Source organism: Cyanistes caeruleus, chromosome 6, assembly GCF_971803275.1.
Source record: "Cyanistes caeruleus chromosome 6, bCyaCae1.hap1.1, whole genome shotgun sequence".
Classification (NCBI taxonomy): Eukaryota; Metazoa; Chordata; class Aves; order Passeriformes; family Paridae; genus Cyanistes; species Cyanistes caeruleus.
This window is the reverse complement of record NC_141706.1, coordinates 20,452,135-20,480,112: the sequence shown is the minus strand read 5'-3', so window position 1 is coordinate 20,480,112 and position 27,978 is coordinate 20,452,135. Positions and strand designations below refer to the sequence as shown.

Sequence of the window (27,978 nt, the reverse complement as noted above, 5' to 3'; positions counted from 1 at the left end):
CTGAGACAAGATCTGTTGTTTTATTTTGCTCCTTCTCCTTTTCAATACACCAATACCCAGTGTTGGCTGGTGAACTGTTAAGTGTTACTGATACCTGGTGCCTGGCATGCAATAGAAAAAATGGCTGATGTCATGTGGGAGGCCAGGTGGGTCCCATCCTCCTGCTCATCTGCAGCAGAAGGAGCTGCAGGAATGGTCAGTCAGCCTTGCTTCAGCAGAATGGCAATTCAGGTACACTGGGGATTTCTGTCCCTGATAACCATGGTGAACTGGAGACCGGGGTTCCCTCTTTGCCCACCCCTTGTGCGGTGCTGCCTTGGGGAGTGAGAGGCTGGTGCCAGGGTGAATGCAAAGGAACTGTGCCGTGTTTGTGGGGTTCAGAGAGGGAAGATATGTTAGGTAGGAGTAGGTGGATGATGTGTTTGAAACTGGTGCACGTGTGTTTCATCATCCTGCCGGCAGGGACCGCCCTTGGCCTGTGCTTCACGAGCAGCATGTGTTAGGGTTTTGGTGGGGTTGGGGTTTCTCTGGGGAGGGTCTGGGAGGTGGTTGTGTTTCGAGTTTGGTATTTTTTTAATTCCCTCACCTAAACCTCTTTTTGACACTGGAGAACCTGAGCTCTCTAGGCCAGCTGATTCAGAATGATTATTTGTCTGTCTACAAGCAGGTGAGCAGCTTTCTTCCAGACTAAACATCTGATTAACTCCAGAACATCCTCCTTTGGGGGGAAATGAGAAGTACTTGTCACTGCTCTGTGCAGAGCTCTGAACAAAAGTGGGTATCTGAAGCATCAAACTAAAGCAGCAGGAACTCAATCCTGCTTGGACAGAACTGGATGTGACTTGTGGCATGAGAACAGTCATAGAAAATAGAGGCAGAAAGCAGACTGGAAAGCCTTATTTTAAATTAGTCTTAATAGATCCATATAATAATTCCATTAAAAGATAGGATTCTAACATTCTGTTGACTCGACTTATATGCACATCTGGCATCTTTATGCCACACTGTAACTCTTTCCTGGTGGGACAAAATACCACAAAACCAAGGAAGTTTGGGTTGCGGGAAGAAAAACAGTGGCATTGGAATGCTTCATCTGCTCCTTTGACAATGCAAGGAGGTGGTTGCTGATATCCTAATGCTTGCCCAATATTCATGATGAAAATTTGTACTTTCTGGTAAGCTAAACCGTGAAATCTAAAAAGCTCTTTTCTATGCTTCTCCATATCCATGTCACTCTGCTTGCTTAATTTTCTGTCACTACTATTTTAGTTCATATTTTGTCTAAGTGCTGCGGTGAGTCCTTTGTAAGATGAAACTGCCCATTTACGAACATCTGTCATTGAAACTAAGCTGAATTCAATAGAAATAATAAGATAAAAACTTTATTTCTAAGTGAAGTATCTTCATAGTTTATTTTATTTGCATTAAAAGGTATGGAAGTGTTATTGTGGCTTTGTTGTTATTGCCTGGAAAATCTGTGTTTTTTCCTCACTACCCTTATTTTGGCTGCTACTGGAAGTTACAAAAGCAGTAGTCTCTCTATCATTTTTCACTGAAGAATTTGTCTTTTCTTTTTTTCCTAGAGCAGAATCTTATGGTCACAGCAGTTCTCTAGTGTATCCTTTTACTTCCCTCTCAAAATTACTTGTCCTTTTTCAGTGCTTGCCATTTACTTTTCATTTTGTTGGTGATGATGATGAAATTCATGTGCTCTGCCAAAGTCAGTGAGAAAGGAAGAAGCTGACACACCTGGGGCAAGGACCAGCCTGCTGGGATGTTATACAATTTCCCAAAACCCTTTCATGTGAAGGCAAGCCCAGGCAGCCACGTGCCTCAGCCCTGCAGTGAGTGAAGCCCCTCAGTCAGAGCCGACAGGGCGTGAGCTGAGCAAACCTGACATCACCAGCATGGCAAAACGAACCAGGTTACTGCCAACAGCAATCGACAGAGGTTTTGCAATGGGAAACACTGCTCCTACTCCTCCTTTTGTTTCCCTCCCTGATTCACTTCTGCAAAAAGAAACCCAGTTTTTAATGCAAGGAACTGACATCTAAGGTGGGTAAGAGAATGGGTTTGCTTCTGAGTTGTTACTGTGGAGAAAATGAATGGACCCAGGGAAAACCCAGTGGGGCTTCATTTTTCTTTCTCCCAGGTCATTGTGTGTGAGCTGCAGGTCTGAGTGATGGCTCAGTAAAGTCTGAGAGCTGAATTTCATACAATGTCTACTGTGAAGGAGCTCACAAAGAAAAGGTAACAGTGGTAGGAGGCTGTGAGGAGAGGACAGTAATAGTAGAGAGAGAGAAAAGATGAAGATATACTGGAGAAAGAAGGAAAATAGGGAAAACCTGGAAGAATCCTGACAAAGAGGATAAATGTGACGTTGAAGGAGAAAGATATTACAGATCAGTAATTATGTTAGCATTCTAGATCTGTCCAGGTGGAATAGCTAATGTGCAGTCACCTATCAGAAGTCTGACACCAATTACATTTTCTGTTTTCAAAGCTGAATTTCCTTTTGCAGTTTCTCCTGCTTTTATGGAAATGTGACAAGTTTAAGGTGAACATGTGGTCTTAAAAACCACAGCAGGTGGTCTAACGAGTATTTCTGGATTTTTAAAAAATTTCTTTAAGTCACCCACCCTTCCCCCTTGTTTTTTGCTGTCTGGGTGAGGGATAAGGGTGCCAGATCATGATGGAGGTGAGGCATAGTCAGGTGTTGCAAGCCCTTGCCTGGCATAGGTGTTGAGCGTGACAGAGGCAAGATGTGAAAGCAGAGTCCTGCAGGGCTGGTGCTTGTGTTGCCCACAGGTCTGCAGCAGCCTGCAGCCTGCTCCTGGCTCAGGCACAGTGACTGCCAGCATCTTTGTGCCCATGGTAACTTAAGTCCCATGTTGACACTTCCCCAGTTTATGTCCCTTCATCCTGTTTCCAAGGAAATCTTAGAAAAGCAAATGCATCTTGGTATGCTATGTTGCAATAATGGCAGTTATTTATTCTGTGCTTTAGGTTATGCAAACTTCATTTTAATTTTGCAGTGAGTTTGTATCAATATTATTTTTGTTGTCATGTATATAATTTTTGGTGACAGCTCTGTTTAAAGAAGATGTAACTTTAACAAGCCATCTGTTAACATTACATAGAAAGGAAATGCTTTTGTCAATTATTCCAGTGAAATCAGAAAAATAATTTCCTGGCCTCCAGTAGTAGACCAGTTACCACATCTTCTGTCAATAGGAGGATATTGAAACACACAGGAAATATGTGCACACTTTTATCCTGCCTTGCAATACAGTCACAGTGCTGCATTGTAATTAGCCAGTGATGTCAGAAGGTTTCATTTTCCATTAAAACTTCTTTGTAGTGCACAAACTCTTTTATTCAACATCAGAGAGTTTCCTCATTAGTCAGTTGGGAAGGCTGGACACAGGAACCATGGGAAGACATTCTGAGTTTATGCCAGCCTGATTAGTAAAGATTTTGATTTAATAAGTTAAGAGAGTAGAAAAGAAGGATGAACACTTCAGATTAGGTGGGAATAAAAAAACCTGCCAAGTTGCTCCATTTTGTCTTTTGGGATGAAGCCATTACAATGGCTGAATGGAAGGAAGAGCAGTAGTGGCCAGAAAAGGCTAGAACAGTAGGAAAGAGAAAACATGGAAGAGCAAGGGAGGAGTCTGTTTTTGTGAGGTTAGTATGTAGGTGACATTTATGAGGAGACTTAAAGAAACACAGGAAATTGCCTATGAGCTGACAGATGATGTAGGTCCAAGGAAAGTCTTTGAGAGACATGAATGTATTGACACTGTGTAGTGTGAGCTGCTCTTGTGGGAAAGTCCCAAGCCCAAACGGAGGGGAGATTTCTCCTTTTCCTTCTTCCCTTATTGGAGAGATTCTCACAACCTTTAAAAGAAGATGGGAGATAGATGCAGAATATATTAGCATTGAGTTGCTCTGGAGAGGGGTTAGAGTTGTCCAGGCCAATTCCTGCACAATCCATGTGCTTATGGGCACATGGAAGAGCAGCCAGGGGTAAGAGCTGCCCTGAGAGGCCAACTTCTTGCAGCTTTGGTGCTTCTCCAGCCTTTCTGGACACCAGAATGGGTGGTTGAAGACAGTATCCAGCAGTGTGTCTGTGCACATGCACTTTTGAGTCCACCCTGCTCTCTTCCCTCTTGTCCAGCACTCAGTGATGAACATAAGGATCAGAACCAGATCTTTTATTACAGCGTTATCAGTAACTTTAACCAACAGATCTGGAGTCAACCTCAATGATGGAAGTATTGAAAATAACCACAGTGCTACTCCACAGCTGTCAGCTTTTGCATTAGAAGAGCTCTTCATACTGCAGTGCAGTCTGGGAGGCAGACTTATTTCTTGTCCACAGTGTAAAGGTTGAGGGTGCTTTGTTGGAAGAACCTGCTGAATGTGGCACAGCATGATGTGATTGCCCACACAGGGTAAAGGAAATGCTGTCATGATTTAATTAACCACTTCTGATCTGATGATCCCTGAGTTTACTTAGACTTGAAAGAAGTAAATATAATTAAATTAAATAAAGGTCTTTCCTTCCCACACATGCTCTGGGCCCTTTTGCTTCTTCCGTGAGATAACAAAAGGCTTATGAATAACAGGCATAGTGGTCTTTGTTGCTGCTGTTGTTGTTGACTTAATGCAGAAGGCTGGCAGGAGGAATATTATGCACAGGTGCAGTATGCATGGCATCAGAAGAAGATGACACATGGGTGTTTGAAATGAGTTTTTTAAAATTTGAATTCCAGTGTTAGGTTGCAAAAGGATAAAAACATCGTTTCAGTGTTCCCTGTTGCAGGTCAATGTAATTTTGACAAAAAATGGGAATGTTTGAGTTGAAACCTTATCAAAACAGAGGAAAGAGGTAAAAGAGGCCCAAATTCAGTTCTTGGTTTATCCAAAGGCTTTATGTGTGCAAGTGCTTAAAGCTGTGCAAGCTCTCAGTGCCCCGATGGGCAGGTCTGAATGGTTTGCCACCAGCCAGGGGTGGTGCCTGTTCAGCTGTACTGCTCAGTGCATGCCTGGGTGGCTTTGAGAGCACAGTCACAAATTCACCGTGGTTTCATTGGCAAACAGACATTGTGTAAAAGCATATCCTTGTCCAGTGGGATTCCTGCCTCCTCTCACACAGAGCTGTTTCTGCCAGCAGCTGGGACTTACCCTCTCCAAGCACCACGTCTTCATTCCTAGTCTTGTGTTGTGCTGGAGAGGTTTGTGGAAGGAGATGTCACTTTGGGGAAGGCAGTTTCCTTATATTCTACTGCACGTGCTTATGTCATGTGTCTGTCATTCATAAATGACCCAGCATGTGGCTCTACAGATGTCATTTATGGTGTGCTGTGTAGTTATCCCTGATAACCACATTTACCATGTGGTTTTTCAGGTGAATTTGCCCCTGTCTTTCGGGAAGGAAATTCTAGATTGTATTTTTTGAATTGTTTGTACTAATGGGGTAAGATAAAGTAGATGGGGTGAAGAAGCTTAATAAAAATGAGAAATGCTCAATCTATTTAACCCCCTTTATTCTCTGGAGTAATTCTCACATCAGTCAAAGCCAATATTGATTAACACAACTGGTTCTTGACTAAAATCAGATTTAAAAATAAGCCAATATTTTGTCCAGATAGTTTGCCAGATATTAAAGATTAGTTTGACTCATCCAGAACGAACTTTTTTCCCGTGTTTTCTTTCTAAAAATTGATACTGTCCTTTCCAATCTGTAACTCTTTCCCATTAAGTCCCTACAAGCATGTGAATAGGTGAAAAGAATTGTGAATAGATGGGAGGCACAAAGTCAGTTCACTAAATATGTTGTTGTGAGTTGCACTGAGCTCTGCTTGTGCCTCTTTGACAAATCCTCATTAGCTTGTTTTGGTCTACATTTGCGTTCTCTTGTCAGTTGTAAGTCTGCTCACGGTTTGCCACTCTAATCTTTCATCCATGATCCTGGTTACTGTTTAGCTAATGCTTTCAACCTTAAATAATCTTATAATGCTTTATTTCTCTGAAATAAAATTTTTTACCTAGTGTTCCTGAAAGCAAAGCTGTCTAATCAGGCAGATGAGACTCATTAATGTTACATTTCAAGGAGCCTTACTTTGATCCAAACTAATTAATTTTGCCCCAATACAAAATTGTCCTAACTATAATGGGAGCTAAAATCTAATAAGATAAAAGAAATTCAGAGGGGAAAAAAAATCTGTCATGAGAACACAGCAAGATGAACAGCTTTTGCCAGTCTTGGAAATGATGATGTGTTTCACAGCTCTGAGGCTGGACATTTTACAATTGCCAGTGTGTTTAAAGTTGCTGCTGTGAATTGATGGGTTTACACTGCTGGTTTTCATCCCTGGAGCAAAAAGTGACTGTGATTTAATTTATTTTGTTCATGCTGGTCAATGGCCAGTGTCTAGACCAGAGGCTGCCCTCTGTCATCTGTTTCACTGTGTGATTTCAGGACTTCAGTGGATGGGGGGTGTCTGAAACCTGTGAATAGAGAAGGGTCCTCAGAGCTCACTTTGGTGTGAAGCCCTGAGGGACTTTAACAGACTGACTAGGAATCTGACCATGTCCTTTGTTTCAGAAAGGCTGATAAGCCTCAGCACGGGGGTGAAGCACCAAAAACCTGCTGTAACAGGCAAACTCGGCGTCTCCCGTGATTGTTTGGGCTTTGGAGCCATCTCTTGATTTCCCTTGGCCTGGCTATGTTTAGGGTGTGTGAAACACATGACATACAGTCTGCCTGCTTCCTGCATTCAGCAAATCCAATATTGGATACACTTTCTAAGTGAATGTGAATCCAGCAGAGGCTGGTTACTGGCACAAGCCCACGGTGAGGCTGTGTCAGAAGTACCTGGAGAGCTCTTGCTCTCTTTCCTGGGTGGATCAAAGTCTGCTGAATTGCTTTCTGAGCTCTGCTTACTCATATCATTAGCGAGTACAAAGCTTTCTCCTTTGTTTGCTCCTCTACCTCACTGTGAATACACAAAATGCTGCTGTTCTATTAATTAGGCCAACAGGCTGAGGTTAACAAACACTCTGTGACTCCTCTTATCAGCAGGCTTATTCATGCATTTGACTATTTTGCTTTGCGTTTGTCTGTGACGTGAAAGCACTGGATAATTTCTGAGGTTTTGTAATGATAATGTAGTAGAAATAATGGTACCACGGTGGTTCCTCATGAGTGAATGGAGTCCACTTCTACTATAATTTGTTCTTAAAGGATGGAGAAGTATCAGGACCTGGTCAGAAGAAACCCCCGAATGCCATGAGGGGCTGTTTTCAGTGGTGGTGGCTGAGGCTGCCTTAGACTCTCGTACACCCTTCTCTTTTTGGATTCTTTGTCTTTCATTTTCAGGGTGGGCATTTTGCACCTTGTACCTGGTGCCAGAGCCATCAGCACTGCTGGCTGGTGGGGGACCATGTTTAACTTGAGGTGACTTGACCAACTCTGAACAGATAAGGAAATAGAAACTGTTGTAATTGGCACTTCTGTACCCAGAAGTGCTCCAGAGAAATTGGAGCAAAGAGCTCTTTCAGGACTTTGGTTCCCAGCCAGACTACACTTTGGTTTAAAATGTAGCTGATTGATATTAATTTTGTGATGTTATTTTCACTAGAGAAAACAAATCAGAGCCTGGTTTGTCCATTGTCCCAGGAGCATCTAAACGAACTTTTTGTGAAGAGCTTACAAAGATGTTGTGAGGAAAAACTACACCTTGTTCGCTCAGAGCAACAACTAACTCATGTCACTCGTGATTTCATTTAGCTTTTATGAAATGAAAAATATTTCTTGCCTCAGATGAAAGGGCTAATATTACTTTTTTAAACAGTCCAAAGCAAATATACCAACAGTGAATGGTCTGTTGGCTGGATGTGCTTCAGTAGGTTTACACAGCAGCTCTGGCTTTTCAAAATAAGTGTGCTTGAAGGCTGTTGATGCTACAGCTGGCTGAGTCACAATGAGAGGGTAATTTACCTCATTGGTTCTTGCACTTCTCATTGGAAAAAAAATATTTGTAAATGTTTTAAATAATTGCATCATTGAAGTCCCCCTTTTCCTTTTGTCACTTATTAACTGGTTATGAATGAAATGTTTTATTAATCGACAACTGTTCAGTAACATGAATCGTTAACTGATTGCTAAACCACCCTCGTGGGGATGTGGCTCCCTTCTCAGAGACTGAGACATCCAGGCATTTCTCAGAGGTTGCTCTGGGTTCAGGGTGTGAAACTGCCACAGCCTCATGGTGGTGAAAGGCTGGGTGAATTGCCCTGGAAAATATTTGTTGGGAGAACTGTGGTTTGCAGAAGGGAGAAAATGGAAGAATTCTCTGTAGAAAGACAGGGATTTCAGATCCATACCTTTCTTTGAAAATTTGAGAAGTTTTGGATTTGGAGCTTTTTAACTACCTGCGTTTAGGTAAATGCCACAATGGCAGGTTACCTCATTTAGGTGAGAGAAGTCAAAGTTTGAGAGAATGAAGGTTAGAAAGTGATTGGAAGTGAATGCTGTTGCTTAGGTATTGTGACAATAAATGCCTTATAAATATTATAAAACAGTAGAAAACAAAAAGTAGAAACAAAGAAAATGAGCCAGACTTTCAGACCAGCAGTTTTTTGGGCATCAGTATAAAAGGGCACTGAAAAAATTCAATCAGAATATGAGAAAGTTCCATAGAACCTATACTGGAAAACTGTGCAGAGGCCTGCATGATGTTCCTCTTCACTCTTTGTAATTTCCACAGTGCTTGTCTAAGCGCCATGAGATTCTTAAGGCATGACCTGTCTGCAGCAGTTAATTAGCAGAAAGGCAGAGGGCTGTGATTAGAATTTTCAGTTGTGTGCTCTAGAGAAAGTAATTATGATTAGAGCAGACTTGGTGCTAAGTCGTATTAAACCTGTTTTGTTCAGGGAGTTACCACTTCATACCTTTTTCTGGAAAAGTTTCAAGAGGCCCCTTTGCTACAGACAAATGGTCCTGCTTGGAAAGGCAGATGCCTGGCCCAAATGAAGTCCAAGGGGGTTTATACCTCAGAAGTGATGTTATGAAACTGCTTTATTGGAGATTAGAGCACTTTCTCCTATCACATGGGGAGATCAGGTAATTCCCACTGATGACCTTGATGGGATTGAGAAGACTTTAGGGCTGACTGATTCTTTCCTTCAGTCTTGCTGCATTCAGGTAGATAATCTTATATTTCAGCAGAAGATTAATATCCTTACAGAACATTCTCCACCTGCTTTTCCATGGTTCTTGCCTCACTGGTTCAACAAAATTATTCTCTATCTCTCCCCCATTGCTGAACCCCTGCACTACACTGATTTTTCTTTTTTCCACCTTATTTTTCCCCTCCCAGACCAGCTTCCTCAGAGTGTTGGTAAATACAAGACTTGTGCCATGTCTGGAAAGATGTGGCAGGTTAGTTGTGTCCCTGCATATTTGACCCACAGAGAGCAATCATTCTCAGAGTGGGAGTAAGAGGAGAGACAGGGCAGAAGGTTTATGTTGTTGTCTTTCAGAGAGCAAAAAGAGTCCCTTTGCTGTGTGGCTCTCTAGGGAGGGGAAGATCTGCAGGTGTGACAGCTTTGTTTTAATACTTCTCAGCCTAAAAATCACCAGAGCATTTATCTACAAATATGTACCCCCAAGTGTCAGAACCACTGTTTGATTGCAAATTCTGCTGTCAAGTTTCTGCTTTGAAGGACAAAACAGAAACTCCCTGAAAACTAGAGCAGAGTCACCTCTGAGCTAGCAGATGGGAAGAAGGAATAGACTCTGTGGTCTCTTCTGGAGCTGCTTGATGTTCCTGGAGTTACTCCAGCAAAGGATGGAGAAAATGTCAGACTTCAGTCTGACACCACCCTGTCGCTTGGATCTGAGTGCAGTGGAGGAGAATTAATTTAATAGGAATTATGAGGGAGAACATAATTGAAAGCCACTCTGGTAGGCTTTACAGTGAGTGCTGCCATGGTTGCTCTGTGCCAGTGAGAGAGGTTTTGTGGCAGCTGCACATGGCAAAGCCCTGTCCTGCAAAATGTGATCAGCTTGACCCACTTTTGAGCAGGGTGAGACCTGTGCTCCATCCTCAGGTGCCGATTATCTGTTTGGATGGCTTTGTCTGCATGAGAGGCTTTTTGTGAGAAATCTCCTGCAGGCTTTAGAGAAAAATTAATCACTGTATCGCTTTATCCCCCATGGCATAAGCGGAGGCCTCTCTCCCTATGGTTTGGATGTCCCAGTTGTCTCTGTCCTTCACAGTTCCTTCCCACCTCAGGCTCTGCGTAGATTTCTGACATCCCACTGAAAACTTTCAGCCTCTCTTTGTCTCAGTGCTCCTGCAAACCAATGAGGTCACATTTCAGACCTTTTCTGGGTCAGTGCTTGCTTGTGCCACCTCTTGTCAGGATGAGCAGGGTAGCTCCTGTGCATTTTGCTGCCCTGTTTTTGTTGTGCTCCATACATGACTGCTGTGCCATATTGCTCCCTTCTGTGGTGAGGGGCCCAAGCTACCATTCTTAAATGGTAGAATATGCTACCAGCTTTTGGGAAAAGGTAGAAATTTTTCTCTGTGTGTGAAAACACAAAGCAGCAGCTGTGCTAGTGACTGAGGGTTTTCCAAAACTCTGTAACCCTAGAGCTGTGAAGATTCCACTTTTGGATAAAACCTTTTAAGCAGTTCTCCTTTAAAGCCATCCACAGATTCCTAGGAGCTGGAAACCCTGTGTGGCGAGGAGCAGAACAGGCTCCAGCAAGCACCCAGTGGAAACAGGCTATAATCGAGTCCATTCATGCTTTGTGGTTCTGCCCTTTCAGACCACGGGGCATTGGCTGTGGTGAACAAGCACTTCTTACTAAACCAGTGAATTAGCTTTAATCTGCTCCCCAAAACTCTGGGCACCCCAGTTATCTCATTATGTAACTAATAAATTTCATATTAGGTTAAATTTCCTTGGCCATTCCTGGCCTTATTCCCATTGTTTCAGCAGTTATAGGTCAAGCTGCCTGTGGGTTCCCCATTATTATTGCTTCTTTTGAGCTAGAGAAAATTGACAGATTAGTCATATTCTATCATAAGTATCTTACTGTGCCCATGTTTACAGATTTATCACTAACACCATGCTCTCACACAACTAGGAGTCTGGGTAAAGTTCCTACAGATTGTTTGCTTTCTGAGTCAGCTCATTTGTTGGGGAGATCTATTCTTCAGGAAGGAAGTGAAATGCCTGTTGCACAGATAGACATATATTGATAAATACTGCATTTCTTTATGCAGGGAAAACTGAAGCATCTGGTGATGAAATATGTCCCATTAGCCAACTGGAAAGAAAAAAGGTTTTTCCAGCTATGTCACCATTCACAGCCATGCTCTTTCAATCCTGTGCTGTCTGAAGAACTGAGCTAGTCACCCTCAGTTCTCTTAGAAACAAGATTGGTTGAAGTTCAGTGCCTTCTAGGAAGCAGGAAGACTCTGATATCATCACAGATGTTGGTGCAAGCATGACTGTGCCTGCCTGGCATAGGTGTAACCCTGTATATTGTCTTCATCAATATGATTTACCACATGTGTTACACCAGTGTCTAAAGGATCTAGCTGAAATCAAGGTTTCAGGCTTGAAACCTTTTTAGGCACTGAAGAGAAAGATACTGGGGATTTTTTGCAGATACTTGGGTATATTGGAGTGAAACTAGTTGCTGCTGATTTTGAGCATTTCTTTGAAAGGTTTATTAAGAAAAAAAACCAAAACCATAAAGGATCAGAGTCTTTGGTTTTGGACAGCTCAAATAGAAAATAATCAATCTCTCCTCCCTAAGAGGCCCCTAATGCCTCCAAGAGATTATGTTCCTGGGGGACATTTTGGCTTCTCCTGCTGTGGACCAACATCCCCTTATCTTAATGTTGCCGAGTCTGACCTGAGAGGAGACAGTGAGGACTGGGATTATTGGAGTCTAAAACACCAAGAGTTTTTATATTATAAGCACACCTAGATGCTTGCAGAAAATAAATTACAGCACAAATGATATGAACAGATGTCATTTTTTTTGCTAATGTACTTATTAATCCTGTATGTGCAGGAGCTTTTGAGAAAAGACTACGTTACAATTTATTTTCACAGCAGAAATGCACTGCTGTTTTTAGTGAAGAGCTCGATACATCTGCACACTGTGTTCCTCTTTGAGACTGCAACCTGCACTCTGCTATCATGAATTTAGGGGTGTCCATCACTGCTGAGTCCCCGGTAGCCACTTTGCTCAGAGCCCCTCTGCTACAGGCCCAGCCCTCATCACCTCTCACTTCTGATTCAGTTTGCCTTCCCTTTCCCACAGGCAGCATCCAGAGCATTTTGTAGGGAGTGCACAAGTGTTGGGGAGCACCTGTGTGGATATGACTGAGGAAGACCCCCTCCATCCAAATGCCCGCTCCTCTCAGCCCCGTGGTGTGCAAACTTACGTTAACTGCAAAACCCCTAGAGTTACCCACAAAAAGCCAGTCTCCTGTGACCCCTCTTGAGTGACCCTTTCTGGGTGATCGAGGAGATGTAACTGAGGAGCCAAAGGGCTTCTTCTTGCGCAGGTTTTTCCAGGTGCAGTGAGGGGGAGTGGATGCTGGCCGCATCCAAGCATCGCTGCCCTGAATATTGCGGAGAGGGTCAGGGCGCCCCTTCCCCAGCTGGGCCGGGCAGCGCTTCCCCCCGCCTCCCTGCATCCCTCCCCTCGCTCAGGGGCGGCTCTCGCCCCTGCATAAAGCCGGCGGGGCCGGGCGCTGCCCTGAGCCTGCCCCGGCCATGCACCCCGCGCCCCGCCGCGGCGCTTCCCTGGAGGCGGCGCCGAGCCCGCGGGACCCCGCCGGACAGGTGAGGGGAGAGGGATGGGCACAGGTGAGGGGACAGGGATGGGCACAGGTGAGGGGACAGGGATGGGCACAGGTGAGGGGAGAGGGATGGGCACAGGTGAGGGGACAGGGATGGGCACAGGTGAGGGGAGAGGGATGGGCACAGGTGAGGGGACAGGGATGGGCACAGGTGAGGGGACAGGGATGGGCACAGGTGAGGGGAGAGGGATGGGCACAGGTGAGGGGAGAGGGATGGGCACAGGTGAGGGGAGAGGGATGGGCACAGGTGAGGGGAGAGGGATGGGCACAGGTGAGGGGAGAGGGATGGGCACGGGAGGAGCTGGATGAGCACGGGAGGAGCTGGATGGGCACAGGTGAGGGGAGAGGGATGAGCACGGGAGGAGCTGGATGGGCACAGGTGAGGGGAGAGGGATGAGCACGGGAGGAGCTGGATGAGCACGGGAGGTGCTGGATGGGCACAGGTGAGGGGAGAGGGATGGGCACGGGAGGAGAGGGATGGGCACAGGTGAGGGGAGAGGGATGGGCACAGGTGAGGGGAGAGGGATGAGCACGGGAGGAGCGGGACGCGCACAGGTGAGGGGAGAGGGATGGGCACAGGTGAGGGGAGAGGGATGGGCACAGGTGAGGGGAGAGGGATGGGCACGGGAGGAGCGGGACGCGCACAGGTGAGGGGAGAGGGATGGGCACAGGTGAGGGGAGAGGGATGGGCACGGGAGGAGCTGGATGCGCACAGGTGAGGGGAGAGGGATGGGCACAGGTGAGCGGAGCACGGGAAATGAGGGATGGGATCCTCTCTGCCCGGCCCCGGGATGGCTCCTGTCTTGCGGACTAAACGCCGCTTTTTTTGGAGTCACAGCTCGAGCGCTTTGCTGTTGCCGTTCTCGGAATGGGGATTTGGGAACAACTGGAGCTTTCCGGCCCCGGTTCCGTGGAGAGCGGTAACTGGAGAGCCCCGCGGTGGCAGAGTTCAGTGCCGCTGGGATTGGGATGGAACTGCTGATTCTGGATAAAAGAGGGGGAAAAAAAATCTCAAAGTGTAAATGCGAGCATATGAAATTAAGGTAGAGCAAAAACAACTTTTGGTGTATCATTGCTTAGGAGACAGAGGGTGTGATATAGCGTGAAAAACTCACTCCAGGGTTATTCCACATTATAGTGGGAATTTGCTTAGCGCATCAGAGATCAGATAAAAGCAGCACTTATGCATTGTCTGCAGTTACTGATACTGTGCAGTTGATGAAGTCTATAAAATTCCTTGTGAAGACAAGAATGCTGACAGTAATGGAGTAAAGTTTCACAAAAATACTGCTTTGCTGTATCCCTCAGATACCTGGAAGGTATTTCCTCAGAAACTGCTCAGCACAACTTTTGGTTTGGTGTGGCTGGAAAACATAATGTGATACCTAGTTGTGGTCACTCCTAACATCATGTGTTCACCCTTCCCTAGAAGTGTGTCAAAAGGACAGTGACAAAGTAAGCAGCTACCTAAAGGGAAGAGGATATAAAATACGCATTGACATTTTTTATTAATCATTATTAATGTCAATCAACATAAAATATTTTGAAAATAATTCTTCATCTTCAATTTATGGTTATAAAATGTAATATTTTTTTTGGCAAATATGTTTGGATGATTTTAAGTCCTGATTATCCATTAATATAAAGAATTAAAGCCCAAAATATGCACCCTCATATATCTTTCTCTCTGTGAATATCCTCTGGGGAGAGGGAGAAAGGGAAGATAATTGCAATGGGTCCCAAAAAGTGTGATCTTTGACCAGGCAGCACCTAATTATCTATCTAAATAAAGACTTTAGAATATCCCAGTGTTTGTGTATTTTCATCAAGACTGAGTCAGGTTGGTGGAAAATCAGTTAATGATTTGCATCATTAATTTAAAAAAAAAACAATGCAATATTAATTCTTCCTTCATCCTACAAAAAGCTCAAACGTGTTACCATGCAAAGGAAAAGTGTCAGATTTTATTAGAGCTGGATTGCTGATAGAGAATAAAATGTAAGTGAAGTGAAGCCACTGGAGGAGAGGGATTGTTTATGCATTACCATTTTCTCCTGTTGCCTTGCACCCAAATAGTTGCTGCATTACTGTCTTCAGTTAATTTTTCAATTAAAGCAAAAGATTAGCTTTGGTTTTGGGTAAAATATGTAAATGGTGTGCATTTGGTATTGTAAGCATCTCAATTTTTCTTGTCCAGTTTGTAAGTTAGAGGTCATTTCTAGAGCTTAGTATAAGAATATTCTATGTTTTATTGTATTTTCTGCATTGATTTCTTAAGCACATAATCTTGTAGATGTTGACACCTGATCCCAGACAAAGTGTAAGTTGCAGCAGCGAAATAAAAAGAACAGGATTAGTTTTTGGTGCAGGTAGTCTGTCCCAGCAGTGCACCTTATAGCATTGCATGCAACTGTGCCAAATCTCATAGAGGCTGATCCAAGTCAATGATCCTGAATGCGGAGTCAAGCCAACATGCTGCATATTAGCCTCTTCTATAAACCAGCCCTACATTTATTGCCTTCAAAGACCACCACCTAATTCTACTTGTAGTGGAGACTTCTTTGCACCCAGCTTCTCCTACAGCAGGATCATCTGAAGAGGGTTTGGCTCACAACAAATGGCCTCTCTGCACTAGAGGAAACAACCAGTGACCTGGACGTAATTGTGGCATTTGTGGCTTTTTATTTTCTGCTTGAATGGCCTTTGCTCACCTGCTGTTCCTGGCTCTTGTCATCATTTGACGCTGAAGTGAGCTGGGAAAACTTCAGGCTGCTCAGCTGAATCTGTACTGGGCTTGCCATACACTTTTAGCAGAAAATCTGATGTCTGGACTCAAGCTGAGAGAGTTCATTGACTTTGGTGGATCAGAAACAGCATCTGACACTGTTGTCCAGGCTCATTGTATCGTGGCAACTCACTAGAAGTGAGAATCCAGTCAGAAATCCAAATATTTTCATTACATCATTAAAGTCTGAGAGACTGTATAAGGGAATCAAAGGAACTGGTACATTTTGATTGCATTTTTGTTTTGCTATTTTAATTTCTGAAAATGTCTCAAGATAGTGATATCTTTAAAGCTGTGTCAGATCAAAATATAATTCCAAAGAGCAATAATGTGCCATCATTGTTCCTTCCCTCTTTGTCGCTGACTCATTCAGAAACCTTGCCTTTTACCCTTTCTTTTTTTGCAAGGTTTGAAGACATATGAGGGACAGCCTCTGCTCATAAGCCTTGTATTTTTTTGTTACTTTGCATTTTCCCCATTTTTTACTGTTTCAGCATTATTTATGGCCTGGCTATATGTAGCTAAGAATATGGTCTGTGATAGCTGCTGATTTCCACACAGTCAGGAGTGTTAATCACTAGTGAGTTACAAAAACCACTCAGTCTGACAGTGTGGGGTGTCTGAACTTTTAGTGTGTGATTTGGGTGATTATGCCAAGGCTTTGAGACACAAATGAGGGGACATGGCAGATGGAGCAGCTTGGCTGTGGTTCATCAGAGTGGGACTGTCTTCTTAGCCAGCAGGTTCTGGTCAGCAAAACATTTTGCCTCTTTAGTTTTGTCTCCTTGCCCTATGAAAACAGTGTTTTACAGTTATGTAACAGGAGAGAGGCAGTGATTTTTCAGTTCTGATGTACTGAATCCTGTTTAATCTTTTCCTACCTATGTCCTGCGGGATTTGGATTATTCCCTTTGCCAGTGTTCATTGAACTTGCTAACAAATGTTTTGTTCAATATACTATTTCTGCTGACATCTTATTGCTCCCTTTCCTCCCAGTAGCAATGCTACTTATAAACTATACATTGAAAACATTTTCTGCATCCTGGGGAATAACTAAAGATGTCCATAAAATCATTCAACTGAAAAAAGATATCTTGGTATTTCAGTCTCTCACAAATTCTATCCATGACTAACTTTATTCCTATTATTTTCTAATAATTTAATTTGTAATTTTCCCTTTGTCGTTGATCGGTGATCAAAGCACAGCGTTACCCCAAGACACCCTGAAATGTGAAAACTTACACTTTTTGCACTTCTACCTATTCAAACAATTTTTTTTTGTTTGTTTGCATCTAGTTAAATAAGTCCGTTTACATGATGATTGAAGATAACAAAGAGAATGAAGACCATGCGTCTGAAAGAGGAAGGACAGCCATCATTTTTTCCTTGAAGAATGAAGTTGGAGGACTTGTAAAAGCATTAAAACTCTTCCAGGTGTGTATGTTACGACCATATAATCATCACAGCAGCTCTGCATTTTTAAATAGTAAGGATAGTTTTGGAACACACTAGAATGAATTACATCCATTTATTAAGGATTTGATTCTTAACCTGACTCCCACTTTGCACCCAAAATTTCCCATGAAGGCAAATGTATGCCTCAGAAATTAGATGATGGATGGCTAAAAATCTTGTCTGCACTGACTAAACACTGAGAGATGTTTGTCTTTTCCCCTCATGGCACTTGATGCTTTTTCTGGGAATAAGAGGTGGTCTGAAGCCCCTGCTGATGGCAGGTAGACACTTGGGGTGTCGATCTGTACTGTGTTGAGTCCAGTGTCCTTGTCACACTGCCAGCCAGACCGAAGGTGGCAGGGGAGCTGCAATTGCACAGCTGATGGGCAGGTGTTGTGTGAGGAATATGTGCAGCACCACTGCGCTCTGGTGTGTGGCCCTGTGTGTTTTAGCCTGGGGTTTTTTCAATGTTCCTAATATAAAACACATTATTAAATAATTTTTCAGATTAAAGAAAAGTGAAACTAATGCCCTGAAAACTACTGCTTTTAAATCCCTCGTTTGCTTGTGAGATAATTATATGGTGATTTGATTGGCATTTTGGTGAATTTTGCTAATCAGCTTCCTATGGGTAGGATGAAAGAAAAAAGTCTATGAATTCAAATCTCCTGACTGTGTCTTTATGTGCTTCCTGAATGTAAATAAAACTGAAAGAACACAGGTTCTCTTTCATTTTCTTCTGAATAGAAAATCAAACCTTTCCCCCCCTTCAATAAACAAACTGCTATCAACAGATCCAATTAACTTAAACAGCTTCATAGAAGTGGTGAAGAGTTCATGGCAGTAAAATATTAGTTTGAAAAACTATTGTAACTTTTAGTCAATTATTTTTAGCCTATCTCTTTGAGAACATTACTTCTTACCAAACAGGAGAAGCATGTAAATCTGGTACATATTGAGTCACGGAAGTCCAAGAGACGAAATTCTGAGTTTGAGATCTTTGTGGACTGTGACAGTAACAGAGAACAACTGAACGAGATCTTCCAGCTCCTGAAATCCCATGTCAATGTTCTCTCTGTGAGCCCAACAGAGCATTTCAATGTCCAGGAAGACGGTAGGTACAAGAGGCAGTTGTGATGAAAATGCACTTCCAAATGTGTTGTTTTGAAATCCTTTTATGGTTGTCCACACCTGCACTTGTGTAGTGTCTTCAGGCACTTGCTACCAGGTACCTGGTTCTGTGTTAGGTATGAATGTAGTCTGGCTGTCACCTGGAAGTTCAGGCTGTGTCAGACTGCTACAAATAGTGTGTCTGCTGTCTGTGCTCCTGCACCTTCCCAGCACAGCCCAGCTGGTGCCAGTGGGAGTCCTGCATCTGTGCAGGTCAAAGCAGGCTGGCCTCCAGACAAAGTCTGAGTGCAGGGCTCGAGTACACCACGGTGGTAGAGGCGTAACACTGACAGATCCCAGTTCACTTCAGACACTGGGGAGAATGGAAGATGGATTCTGCAATTTCCTCATTTAATTCTTGATTTTGTTATCTTTTTAACCTATTTTTAATCATAACTAGCTACTTATATTAGTATGACAGAGGTGCCTCCTACCTTTAGATCCTACACGTGTTTACTTTTAATTAAAGAGATGCCTAGAGTTCAGGGCAGCAGGAAGCTGGTCCCAGGTATTTCTCAGTCACTGTTCTTGGGAAGGCGAGATCTGGAGTTCTTGGATAAAATGGCTTACTTTAGCCCTAAGTAAGGGGAAATTCAATCTAAACTGTCTCCTGACCTTTTTTAAGTAAACTGAAGAGCACTGAGGCAGAAAAACAGTGTATTAACTGCTCTGCCAGGAGCTTGGCAAAAACTCTCTTAGGCTAAAAATAACCCAAAGCAGTTGGTAACAAAACTATAATGATGCACCTCTCTCAGACAGCAGAGCCTGCTGTTCCTCTTCTCCCCCAGGCCCCTCAAGGCAAGGCTGGATGCTTCCCATATACATAACCACAGAGAAACATCCATTTCCCATGGTCAGTAAAGCAGGATGAGAGGACTCTAACCTGCTCCCACTCTGCCCAGGGAACCACAGGCAAATTGCTTCCGTTCTCCTTCGCACTCTTTATGCTCTACAAGATTCCCTGCAGCTGTACGCAGGGAGACCTTGTCTCCACGGGATCCTCTAGATGCTACTCTAACTACAGCAGAGAAACCCACGTTAACTTTCCTTCCCAGAGGCTCTGGGGCTGGCTGTGCTCTACAGGCAGACTGTGGCAGTGACCGAGGAGGAAGTGTGAGCTGGAGGCTGGTGCCAGATAGGCAGAGGACTCTCTTGTCTTATTCATGCCTCCTTAATTTATAGAGTGAGCTGTAACTGCCATGGCCATACTTGAAAGTAGCGTTTCCTCCCGTGGTGTGCTTGGTGTCATTAATAACCTTGTGGATTCCATGCCTTCCCTAGACATGGAGAATGTTCCCTGGTTTCCGAAGAAGATCTCAGATTTGGATAAGTGTGCAAACCGGGTGCTGATGTACGGGTCTGACTTGGATGCCGACCATCCCGTAAGTGCTTTTCCCTCCCTACACCCAGTCCATAGCTGGAAACATACTCTGTGGAGCTGACCTAAAAAAACTGCAGCTTTTCCTCCTCCCTCTTCTCTCTCTCAATGGCATCTTTGGGGGTCTGGGCACCTTCTCTTGAAGATTTCATGTATCTCTCTTTGTTCAGGGAAGACTGACTGAATTCAGTTCCTGTGCTTTTCTGCAGGGTTTACTTGCGCAAGAACTCCAGGTCTGGGCCTTGAGTGGTCACATACAAATGAAAGAAGCTAAAAAAAGTGCTATTTTGAGGCAGGCTTTCTTCCTCCTCTTTCTTCCTTACTGGAGAAACCAAACCGGTATTTTGGCAGTGAAAATGGGAAATTTGTTTTGTAATTTTCAATAATCATGCAAATAACAAACTTTGTGTAAATACTGATATGACTAAAATGAATCTTTCTCTACAGAGTATATAGTTGCACAAGCCAGCTGTTTCTTACTTTGGAGTATTTTTTTACTTCATTAAACATTTCAGAGTACAGCTGTGGGTTTCCTACCCTCTCCTTTCATTCTTACACATCACACTTTTCTCCAACTGAAGAAATGCCAAGTGTCCTGTTATAAATTGATTTATTTGTTATGGCTTGGAAACTCATTGAACTGTTTTCCTTTCTCCCCACCAGGGTTTCAAAGACAACGTCTACCGCAAGAGGAGAAAGTATTTTGCAGACCTGGCTATGAACTACAAACAGTAAGCTTGAATTCTTCCAGAAGAAGCCTTCTAGGTGCTCTGAAATACTAGCAGAGTGGACTGTGAGGAGCTCACCGTCCTGGGCTACATCAGGCTGAGACATGCAATTTCAGCTCAGGAATCAGAGACAGAGAGGTGAAAGGGAGACGTAAGGCAAGATGAGAAGGTAGAGTGAGGCAGGTCTGGTCAATCTGAGGCTGTGTGGCGTGGCCAGCTGCTCTGCAAAGGAGAGGGAGGGGAGGCAAATCCCAATATACAGCCCAGTGACCACTGAGGATAAACTTTCTGAGCAAATGTTAATACTTAAATTTTCTTTCCTGGTTCAAACTGGCATGTGTGATGTGTAGATAAGAAGATTTCTGTGAAAAGAAATTCTAAGAGCTTCTGTCTTTAGAGCTGCTTCTTGGTGTGGGGGGGTGGAACTCTTAAAGCAGTAAGAGTTTCATAACTCAGTGCTGTAAATTCTTTCAAAATGTGATTTTCACGTGGCCTGATTGAATTCAGGTGTGAAATTCCTCAAATGAAAATGACCTAGAAAAGGTCTGTATTTAAAATATTTTAAAGTGTGTAATGCAACTGGTTACTACAGTCCTGAGTTGATTACTGTTAATGTGTTGTTGACAGTGATTCTTGGAAAGAATTTTCCATGCCAGTTCCCTGGCTGGCAGTGGAAATGCAGTGTAACACTGCCCTTGCCAAAATCCACTTTATTCAAGGTCCTGAGGACTAAATAGTAAAGAAAGACTAAAATTAATATGCTCAGACAAGCACTTGTCTCCTCTGCACAGAAGCATGATTTTCACCTGATGTGTATGTTTAGCTGCTGTCACACAATATGTTGTTAATTTAGGGAATTCTCTTTTCCTAAAACAAATTAAAAAGGTAACAGAAAATAATTGCAGACTTAGAAATCCAACACTGAAAAGGATGTGTTATCAGCTCCATAAGCTGTGAAGAGATTATGTAGGTATTTTAAACCTTACTCTTGGCATTAAACAATTAAGAAACTGTTTACAGAACCAACACTTAAAGTGAGGTCAGTGCAAAGATTCCTGACAACTGGTTCAAGTGAAAAAAAAGACAGGTCCTTAGATGAAAAGATTTCCAGGACATTGACCAGATCTCACTGTGTTTTTGACAGAATCTAGTGTCAGGTGTCACAGACATAGAGGTGTTAAATACTAATAGTAGGTAATGGAGTCACCTCTTATCAGCCTTTTACTAAGGAGTGTCCTTTCTTCCTCTTCTCCTTGCAGTGGTGACCCAATTCCCAAGATTGAATTCACTGAGGAGGAGATCAAGACTTGGGGAACTGTGTACCGAGAGCTTAACCATCTTTACCCAACTTACGCCTGTAGAGAGTACCTTAAAAACCTACCCTTGCTCACCAAACACTGTGGGTACAGGGAAGACAATATCCCCCAGCTGGAGGATGTGTCCCGCTTTCTGAAAGGTAATGTGCTGGTTTTCTAATTGTTTCTAATTTTCAGAATAAATGGAGGTCCACTGCAAATCCCACTATTTTGTGGGCACAAGGAAACATCCTTGGTGACTTGTATTCATTCTGGTCCTTTAAGAGGCCTTTTGGCCATCTGTGTTTTAATGTACTGTGTCTTCAATGCATGCAGTGACATTTGAGAGGCAGTGACTGAAAAGATTGTTAGGATTGGCTAAGGAGATACCTGGCTGTATTGTTGACTCAAGGCATGGAATCCTAGGAAATCCATTGGCACAGAGGTAGGGCCATTTTAAAAAATGTTGCTCATTCTCAAGCCTAGGCCTAATTTTTATAATTGTGCCTCATTTTCCTGCAGGCTTTTGAGCTAAGGTAGTGCCATAGCTGTCACCTCAGTTCCAGCAGGAAAGCTGACAACGTTGTGCATCCTATGCTAAACTAATACACAGTTTCTCTGTTCACTTTCAGAGCGCACAGGCTTCAGCATTCGCCCTGTTGCTGGATATCTGTCTCCCAGAGACTTCTTGGCAGGATTAGCATTCAGAGTTTTTCACTGCACTCAATATGTCAGACACAGCTCGGACCCTCTCTATACACCAGAGCCGTGAGTCATTTAATCTTGTGGTAGAATTTGAGAGAAAGTTTTGAAACTTGCTTGCCTAGAGCCAAATCACTGAAAACCTGTTCAAGAACACCAGCATAAAACTTATTTTTAAGGTGCTGAAGACTCAGCCTTCACGCTCAATGTAGTGAAGTTGCAGCATGCTGAAGTGCCACCTTTGTAAGTGCAGGATTTTCAAAAGTACAGCATGTTATTGGAGATGTCTTACTGATATTACTGTGTGCAGGTAGTTTAATATTCAGTTGCCTTACAAATGGGGAGCTCAGACCTTAATTTTAGGCACTTTCATTTGAAAATCTGATTTTATGCACTTTATATAGGGTCAGTATGATCTGCTCAGTTGCTTTCAAAGAAAGCAGAAGAAATTTTCTGTCATTTGGGTAATAAAGTTTAATGAAAGACATTGTATCTGTTCAGTGGTGCTGCTTTTTCATTTTGCTACAAAGACAAATCATGAGATTTCTTTTTTTGTTTCTTTTTCCAGTGATACCTGCCATGAGCTCCTAGGCCATGTCCCTCTTTTGGCTGAACCCAGTTTTGCTCAGTTCTCCCAGGAAATTGGTCTTGCATCACTTGGGGCATCAGATGAGGCTGTCCAAAAACTGGCAACGGTTAGTGTTTGAGAGTCTGGGGATTCCATCAAAAGCTTTGTGCTTTACTAGGCTGATCCCATGCCATCAAATAAATTTGGAGCTTCATGCCAATGTTAGCCACACTGGCTGCTATATCTATGTGCTTCCCTGGTCCCCGAATTTTAAAGCATGAAAAAACTTTCCATGCTAGGAAAAATAGCATATCAACTATAGCATAGCAAAAATAGCATATCAACTTTAAAGTTGATATGACTGGTATTTTTCTTCACTCTACTGTCAAATAATGGTTCAGCTTCAAGTGGTAGATTATTCCTTGCAGACTGAAATTTTATGGTCTATTTCTTTCAAAGTCTTCTTTCTTCTGGGGAAGATGATTCAATGATTTGAAAGTGTTCTATTTCTTTAATGTGTAGAATGACTTGGAACTATATGGTATTGAATGTGGTGAGTGCTAGCATTAGATACCTTTTAGTCAAGAAATTAAAATAATATGAACTAAACTAATTTTCTGGATAGCAGTCTCTGGATGCCTTGGCAAGAGTATTTTAAGATTAAAAGTAAATTTAGGTGAAAAATAATTGGTACCAGTTACGCAAGAATTAGCTCGCTGATTTTTAAAATTTCTTTTCCCATCTCATGTAGCTAGAGGTAAAAATTGTACTACCTTCAGGGGGAGCAGAACTAAGCCATCTATGAAAATGGTGTTCCTTCCTGTATAGCTGCAGAAGTCCTGAAATTCAGTGAACTGAATTCGGTGTCTTTAATTTTACAGCACACTGAGCAAATGAGAAATGAACTGCAGTGGGCTGTTCTCACTCACTCAGAGATCCTCTCCATCCAGTGTTCATTTTAAGTTGTGATTTCATGTCAGTGTTTCCAAAACAGATTTACACCTCAGTGTTTGCACTGGCATTAGCATCTTCCAGCCCAGCTGGATGATCTATAACATCCACCTTTATTATGAGAAACATGCCGTCCTTCATCCTTCCATTCTGGCTTTCTTCCTCTTTCTATATCTGTGCATAACTGAGTGATAACTACCTGGTATTTGCAACTATTTGATGCTACCTACAAATAGAAATGCTCCCATCTGGTTCCCCACAGCATCTTTGATGAAGGCTGAATTGTTTTACTTCCTTCTCTATTTCAGTGCTACTTCTTCACGGTAGAGTTTGGCTTGTGCAAGCAAGAGGGACAGCTGCGAGTTTATGGAGCTGGCTTGCTGTCTTCGATTAGTGAGCTCAAGGTAAGAATGGCTACTGCTTGTTTGCCTCTTTTCTTTGTACCTCATTATTATTTCCACTGTTTCCCCCTGCTTTTTATGAAGTATAATTCCGTGATGTTGTAGTTTAGGTAACTATTTTCAGATTAAAGCTTTGTTGGTTCAACCAGATTCTGAAAATATTGCTCTTGTTTATACACAAGCCTCATGTCTGTGGAGTCACTTTTCTCATGCAGGCTGGCAGAATATGACCCTTCAGAATAATTAAGTTTGTTAAGTGTTAAACACTGTTCATTTGCAGATAAAACTTTCAAGATGCAATGCATTAAAATTATCTCACATAATCCTTTTTATTCATTTTATCACATGTCGTCTTCCCCCTGAATTCTTGGATGGTGATATTCCTCTGGCCCATGATAATACGCTACCAGCACTCACTCTCTGACAGCGCAAAAGTCAAGCCCTTTGATCCAAAGGTCACCTGCAAGCAAGACTGTCTCATTACAACTTTCCAGGAGGTTTACTTTGTTTCTGAAAGTTTTGAAGAAGCAAAGGAAAAGATGAGGTACAGATTCTGCCCCCCTCTCCCGCTTCTTTTCATAAAAGCAGATTTGATTCTGTATACCTCTCTGTAGCACAGTGCCAAACCCTTTTATTCTTATCACAGTTTTTAAACTATTTTTCCACAGTATTCAAATTTTGGTCAGTATTTTCTTGATCTTTCAGGTACTGGGTGAGAGATTATTAGGACTATTTTAAAGTAGTTTAGAAAAGAGGGTATTGATACTGGCTGCATATGCAGAATGTGTTTGTGCTTTATGTCTTGTTTATAACACCCTCTTTTAGTTATAACACACTTTTTATTCTTTTTTTTTTAATCCCAACAGAGAGTTTGCAAAAACCATCAAGCGCCCCTTTGGGGTGAAGTACAATCCCTACACTCAGAGTGTGCAGATCCTGAAAGACACAAAAAGCATTGCCAGCGTGGTGAACGAGCTGCGCCATGAGCTGGACATTGTCAGCGATGCCCTCAGCAAGATGGGAAAGCAGCTGGAAGTTTAACAACCTGTCAGCACTGTGGTGCAAGCCAATTCTTCCCTTCTCCCCACTGATTTCTTTCTAGGCATATAGTGTGTTGCATGCAGAACTCACTCCTTTACACATGGAAGAGTGAACGGCCCTTAAGAAAGACTGTAACAATTTTGTCTTGTTGCTCTCTGTAAATTTCCTCACATAAATGCGTTCCTCCATCTCCCTTAGGTAAAAAAAGGTCCAGAGTTTCCTTTTAGAAGCTTGTAGGGGAGTAGAGAAATTGGTAGACTGGAGAAAAAGTGTGGTCTGTGGATCAGGGCTGGGATCAGATGCTGTAGGAGGTGGCTTATGAGACAAAAAAGGTGCAATTCACCCTAGGGAGAATTAAATTTCTGACTTCAGCAGTCTATGCTACTGATTGTATAGGGCTGAAGATGACAGTGTAGAAGCTGTGGTAATTCAGTGTTTCAAAGTCTGTGCTACTAAGTTTGAAACTTGAATGATTATAATGCAGGCACCAGGACACAAATAGCTGGAGGTTCAACATGGTAAAAGGGAGGGGTCAAATTTTGCTTTCAAAGGGATTATTCTTGCCACAAAGAGTTGCAAATGTGCTGTTCCGCATGCTTCTAGTATAAGGCAGAGATACAGCTGTTGCATGAAAACCTAACTATGTTTATTTTAAGCAGTTTGCTATTGGCTAAGAGTCAGGATTTTTGTTGCTGTCCTTGATATTGCACCTGAGGGAAGACCTTTCCTTACAGAGGTACCATTTGAATTTTTCCTGATCGAATTAATTTAGCAAAAAATACAGAATACCATCCAGCATTGACTTAGCATAAAGCCTAAAACCATTTCCAGACTGCAACTTCATATTCAAAATAACTTAATTGGCTCTAAAAGAACATCAAAGTTTTAAATAACACCTAAAGGTCATAGACCAGTGTGCTTTATGTAAAAATAAATGTCCTGTTGATTGCTGAACCACTTTTTTGACCTGGACAAGCTGCACAAATTTACATTTAGTTTCTTCTTTACCTGACCACCTTCATTTCCTATCAATCAAACTATAACTGAAAGGCCCAAGCATTTCAGAGGAATTTTGTGGCTATGAAGGCAACAAATTCCCTTGTAGTGTAAAGCATGCCTGACTCTAAAGAGCGCTTTAGAAGTGTTGGGAAGCAGTGTACTGCTGAATTGTCTGCATTGCCTGTGTTGAGGGTCCCACTGTTCCAAGCACCCTGCAGAGCTGTGCAAAGCTTCTGCTGCCCCTGTCCTGGCCTGGACATGTGTGCAGGTTGTGAGATATTTGAGGGGGGTATCTGTGACGTCCAGGGTGTATTTAGCAGCACCCTAGGCACTGGGTTTTTTCATGGGTAGATCTTATGAGGAAATTTAGAAGGTGCACTGGAAGAATGGTCTGAAATCTTAAACACACTGGAGATGCTAGTCCAGGATTTTGAGAACTTGAAAGGACTTTCATGAAACCTCTGTGCTTGAAAATTAGATTGAGTTCCATATGCTTTCTAGTAGGATACCTCTGCTCCATAAGCAATTGCCAGGCCAACCTCTCGAAGAATACTCACTGTTTAAATCAAGGCTAGATAGTTTTTTATGTGGCTATTAACCCACTATAACTTTGTTTTGAAGAGCATCTAATATGTAGAATTATGGTCTACAACATTAATGGCTTGCATTATACTTAATTTAAAAATAGATTTTAGGAACTTTGTCTTTCTAAAGAAGAAACCTTCTTCTAAGTGATTAGTAAGGGATGATTTGTTTTGTCTGCTTCTGTGATAACAGTTAATATTCAGCTACAGTTTTAACAATATTGGATTTATGATGTTATCGAAATATACATAGTCTGCCCTACTTCAAGCCTTGTCTGAACTATGTATACATATCTTAAACTTGTTAAATTAGCACTTACTTTCAAATACTTTGTAAAAACAGCAGTTGGATCTTTATTTGCATTTGTGTAGCAAAAGAAAAAGTAAACTGCTAGAAGTAACACAGAGAGATTGCACCTCCACGGCACTAACAACGTGTGTTTGGCTTCACCCATCCAAACCTTCTGTAACACGGTGATAATTTAAGTACTTTAAACCATTGTGGAAGCTTAAATGTCAACGAAATAAAGGAGTTGCTGGTAATTATCAGAATCACCGAAGCCCTTTACTTCGGCAGCTTAGCAATAAACATGAGAGGAAAGCTCATGCCTGTATAAACAATTTGATGGCATAAACGTCCTTGCAATGGGTCCCAATGTCCCTGCTGGCTCTGGGCAGCGGCTTCGTGGCAGAGCCCAGGCAGCCGGCACAAACAAGGGAATGCACAGCCTGGGTTTCTGAGCTTTGGGGTAAAACAGTAAGTTCAAGGGGGAATATGTGGAATAGGCGGTTCGGGAAGGCTGTACCTTCCTAGTGCCTCAGCCAGTGGGTAAAGGAAGAGGGCAATATGTGGCCGGGAATTAGGCTAAAAGAAGGCTGTTCCTTCCGAAACCCTGAGAGAGAAAACCCCGCAGCTCTCTCCCTTTATTCGGACAAAGCCGCAGGACTCCTCTGTCTCCCTTTTTTGGACGTAAACCTCTGACATTTGTGGATTTTCCAGGCAGACACGAAGCGCTCGC

At 42.7% G+C, this 27,978-nt stretch overlaps 1 protein-coding gene across 7 annotated transcripts; it reads left to right on the top strand.

Moving 5' to 3' along the window:
* The first annotated feature begins 112 nt into the window (after window positions 1-112).
* On the top strand, window positions 113-27,508 carry TPH1 (tryptophan hydroxylase 1). Of its 7 annotated transcripts, none has more exons than XM_086892966.1 (12): window positions 481-1,175; window positions 1,584-2,055; window positions 16,984-17,121; window positions 18,073-18,256; window positions 19,594-19,694; window positions 20,354-20,421; window positions 21,678-21,874; window positions 22,346-22,481; window positions 22,984-23,110; window positions 24,243-24,338; window positions 24,746-24,879; window positions 25,202-27,508. In XM_086892966.1, the coding sequence occupies exons 3-12, from the start codon at window positions 17,002-17,004 to the stop codon at window positions 25,374-25,376; spliced, it is 1,338 nt and encodes a 445-aa protein (XP_086749092.1). In that variant the 5' UTR covers window positions 481-1,175; window positions 1,584-2,055; window positions 16,984-17,001; the 3' UTR covers window positions 25,377-27,508. The 7 variants fall into 7 exon arrangements, with proteins under 7 accessions (XP_086749090.1, XP_086749096.1, XP_086749091.1 ...); XM_086892968.1 differs by having other exon boundaries at window positions 585-667; window positions 1,589-2,055; XM_086892964.1 differs by lacking the exons at window positions 481-1,175; window positions 1,584-2,055 and adding an exon at window positions 113-231.
* The last annotated feature ends 470 nt before the right edge of the window (window positions 27,509-27,978 follow it).

What these genes read in the sequence shown, in the direction of transcription:
- TPH1 (XM_086892964.1), top strand. Translation starts at nt 121, where the DNA reads ATGGCTGATGTCATGTGGGAGGCCAGGTGGGTCCCATCCTCCTGCTCA. An exon ending in CTTCGATTAGTGAGCTCAAG is followed by an intron (nt 24,339 to 24,745) that starts GTAAGAATGGCT and finishes ATACGCTACCAG; the next exon opens with CACTCACTCTCTGACAGCGC. An exon ending in GAAGCAAAGGAAAAGATGAG is followed by an intron (nt 24,880 to 25,201) that starts GTACAGATTCTG and finishes TAATCCCAACAG; the next exon opens with AGAGTTTGCAAAAACCATCA.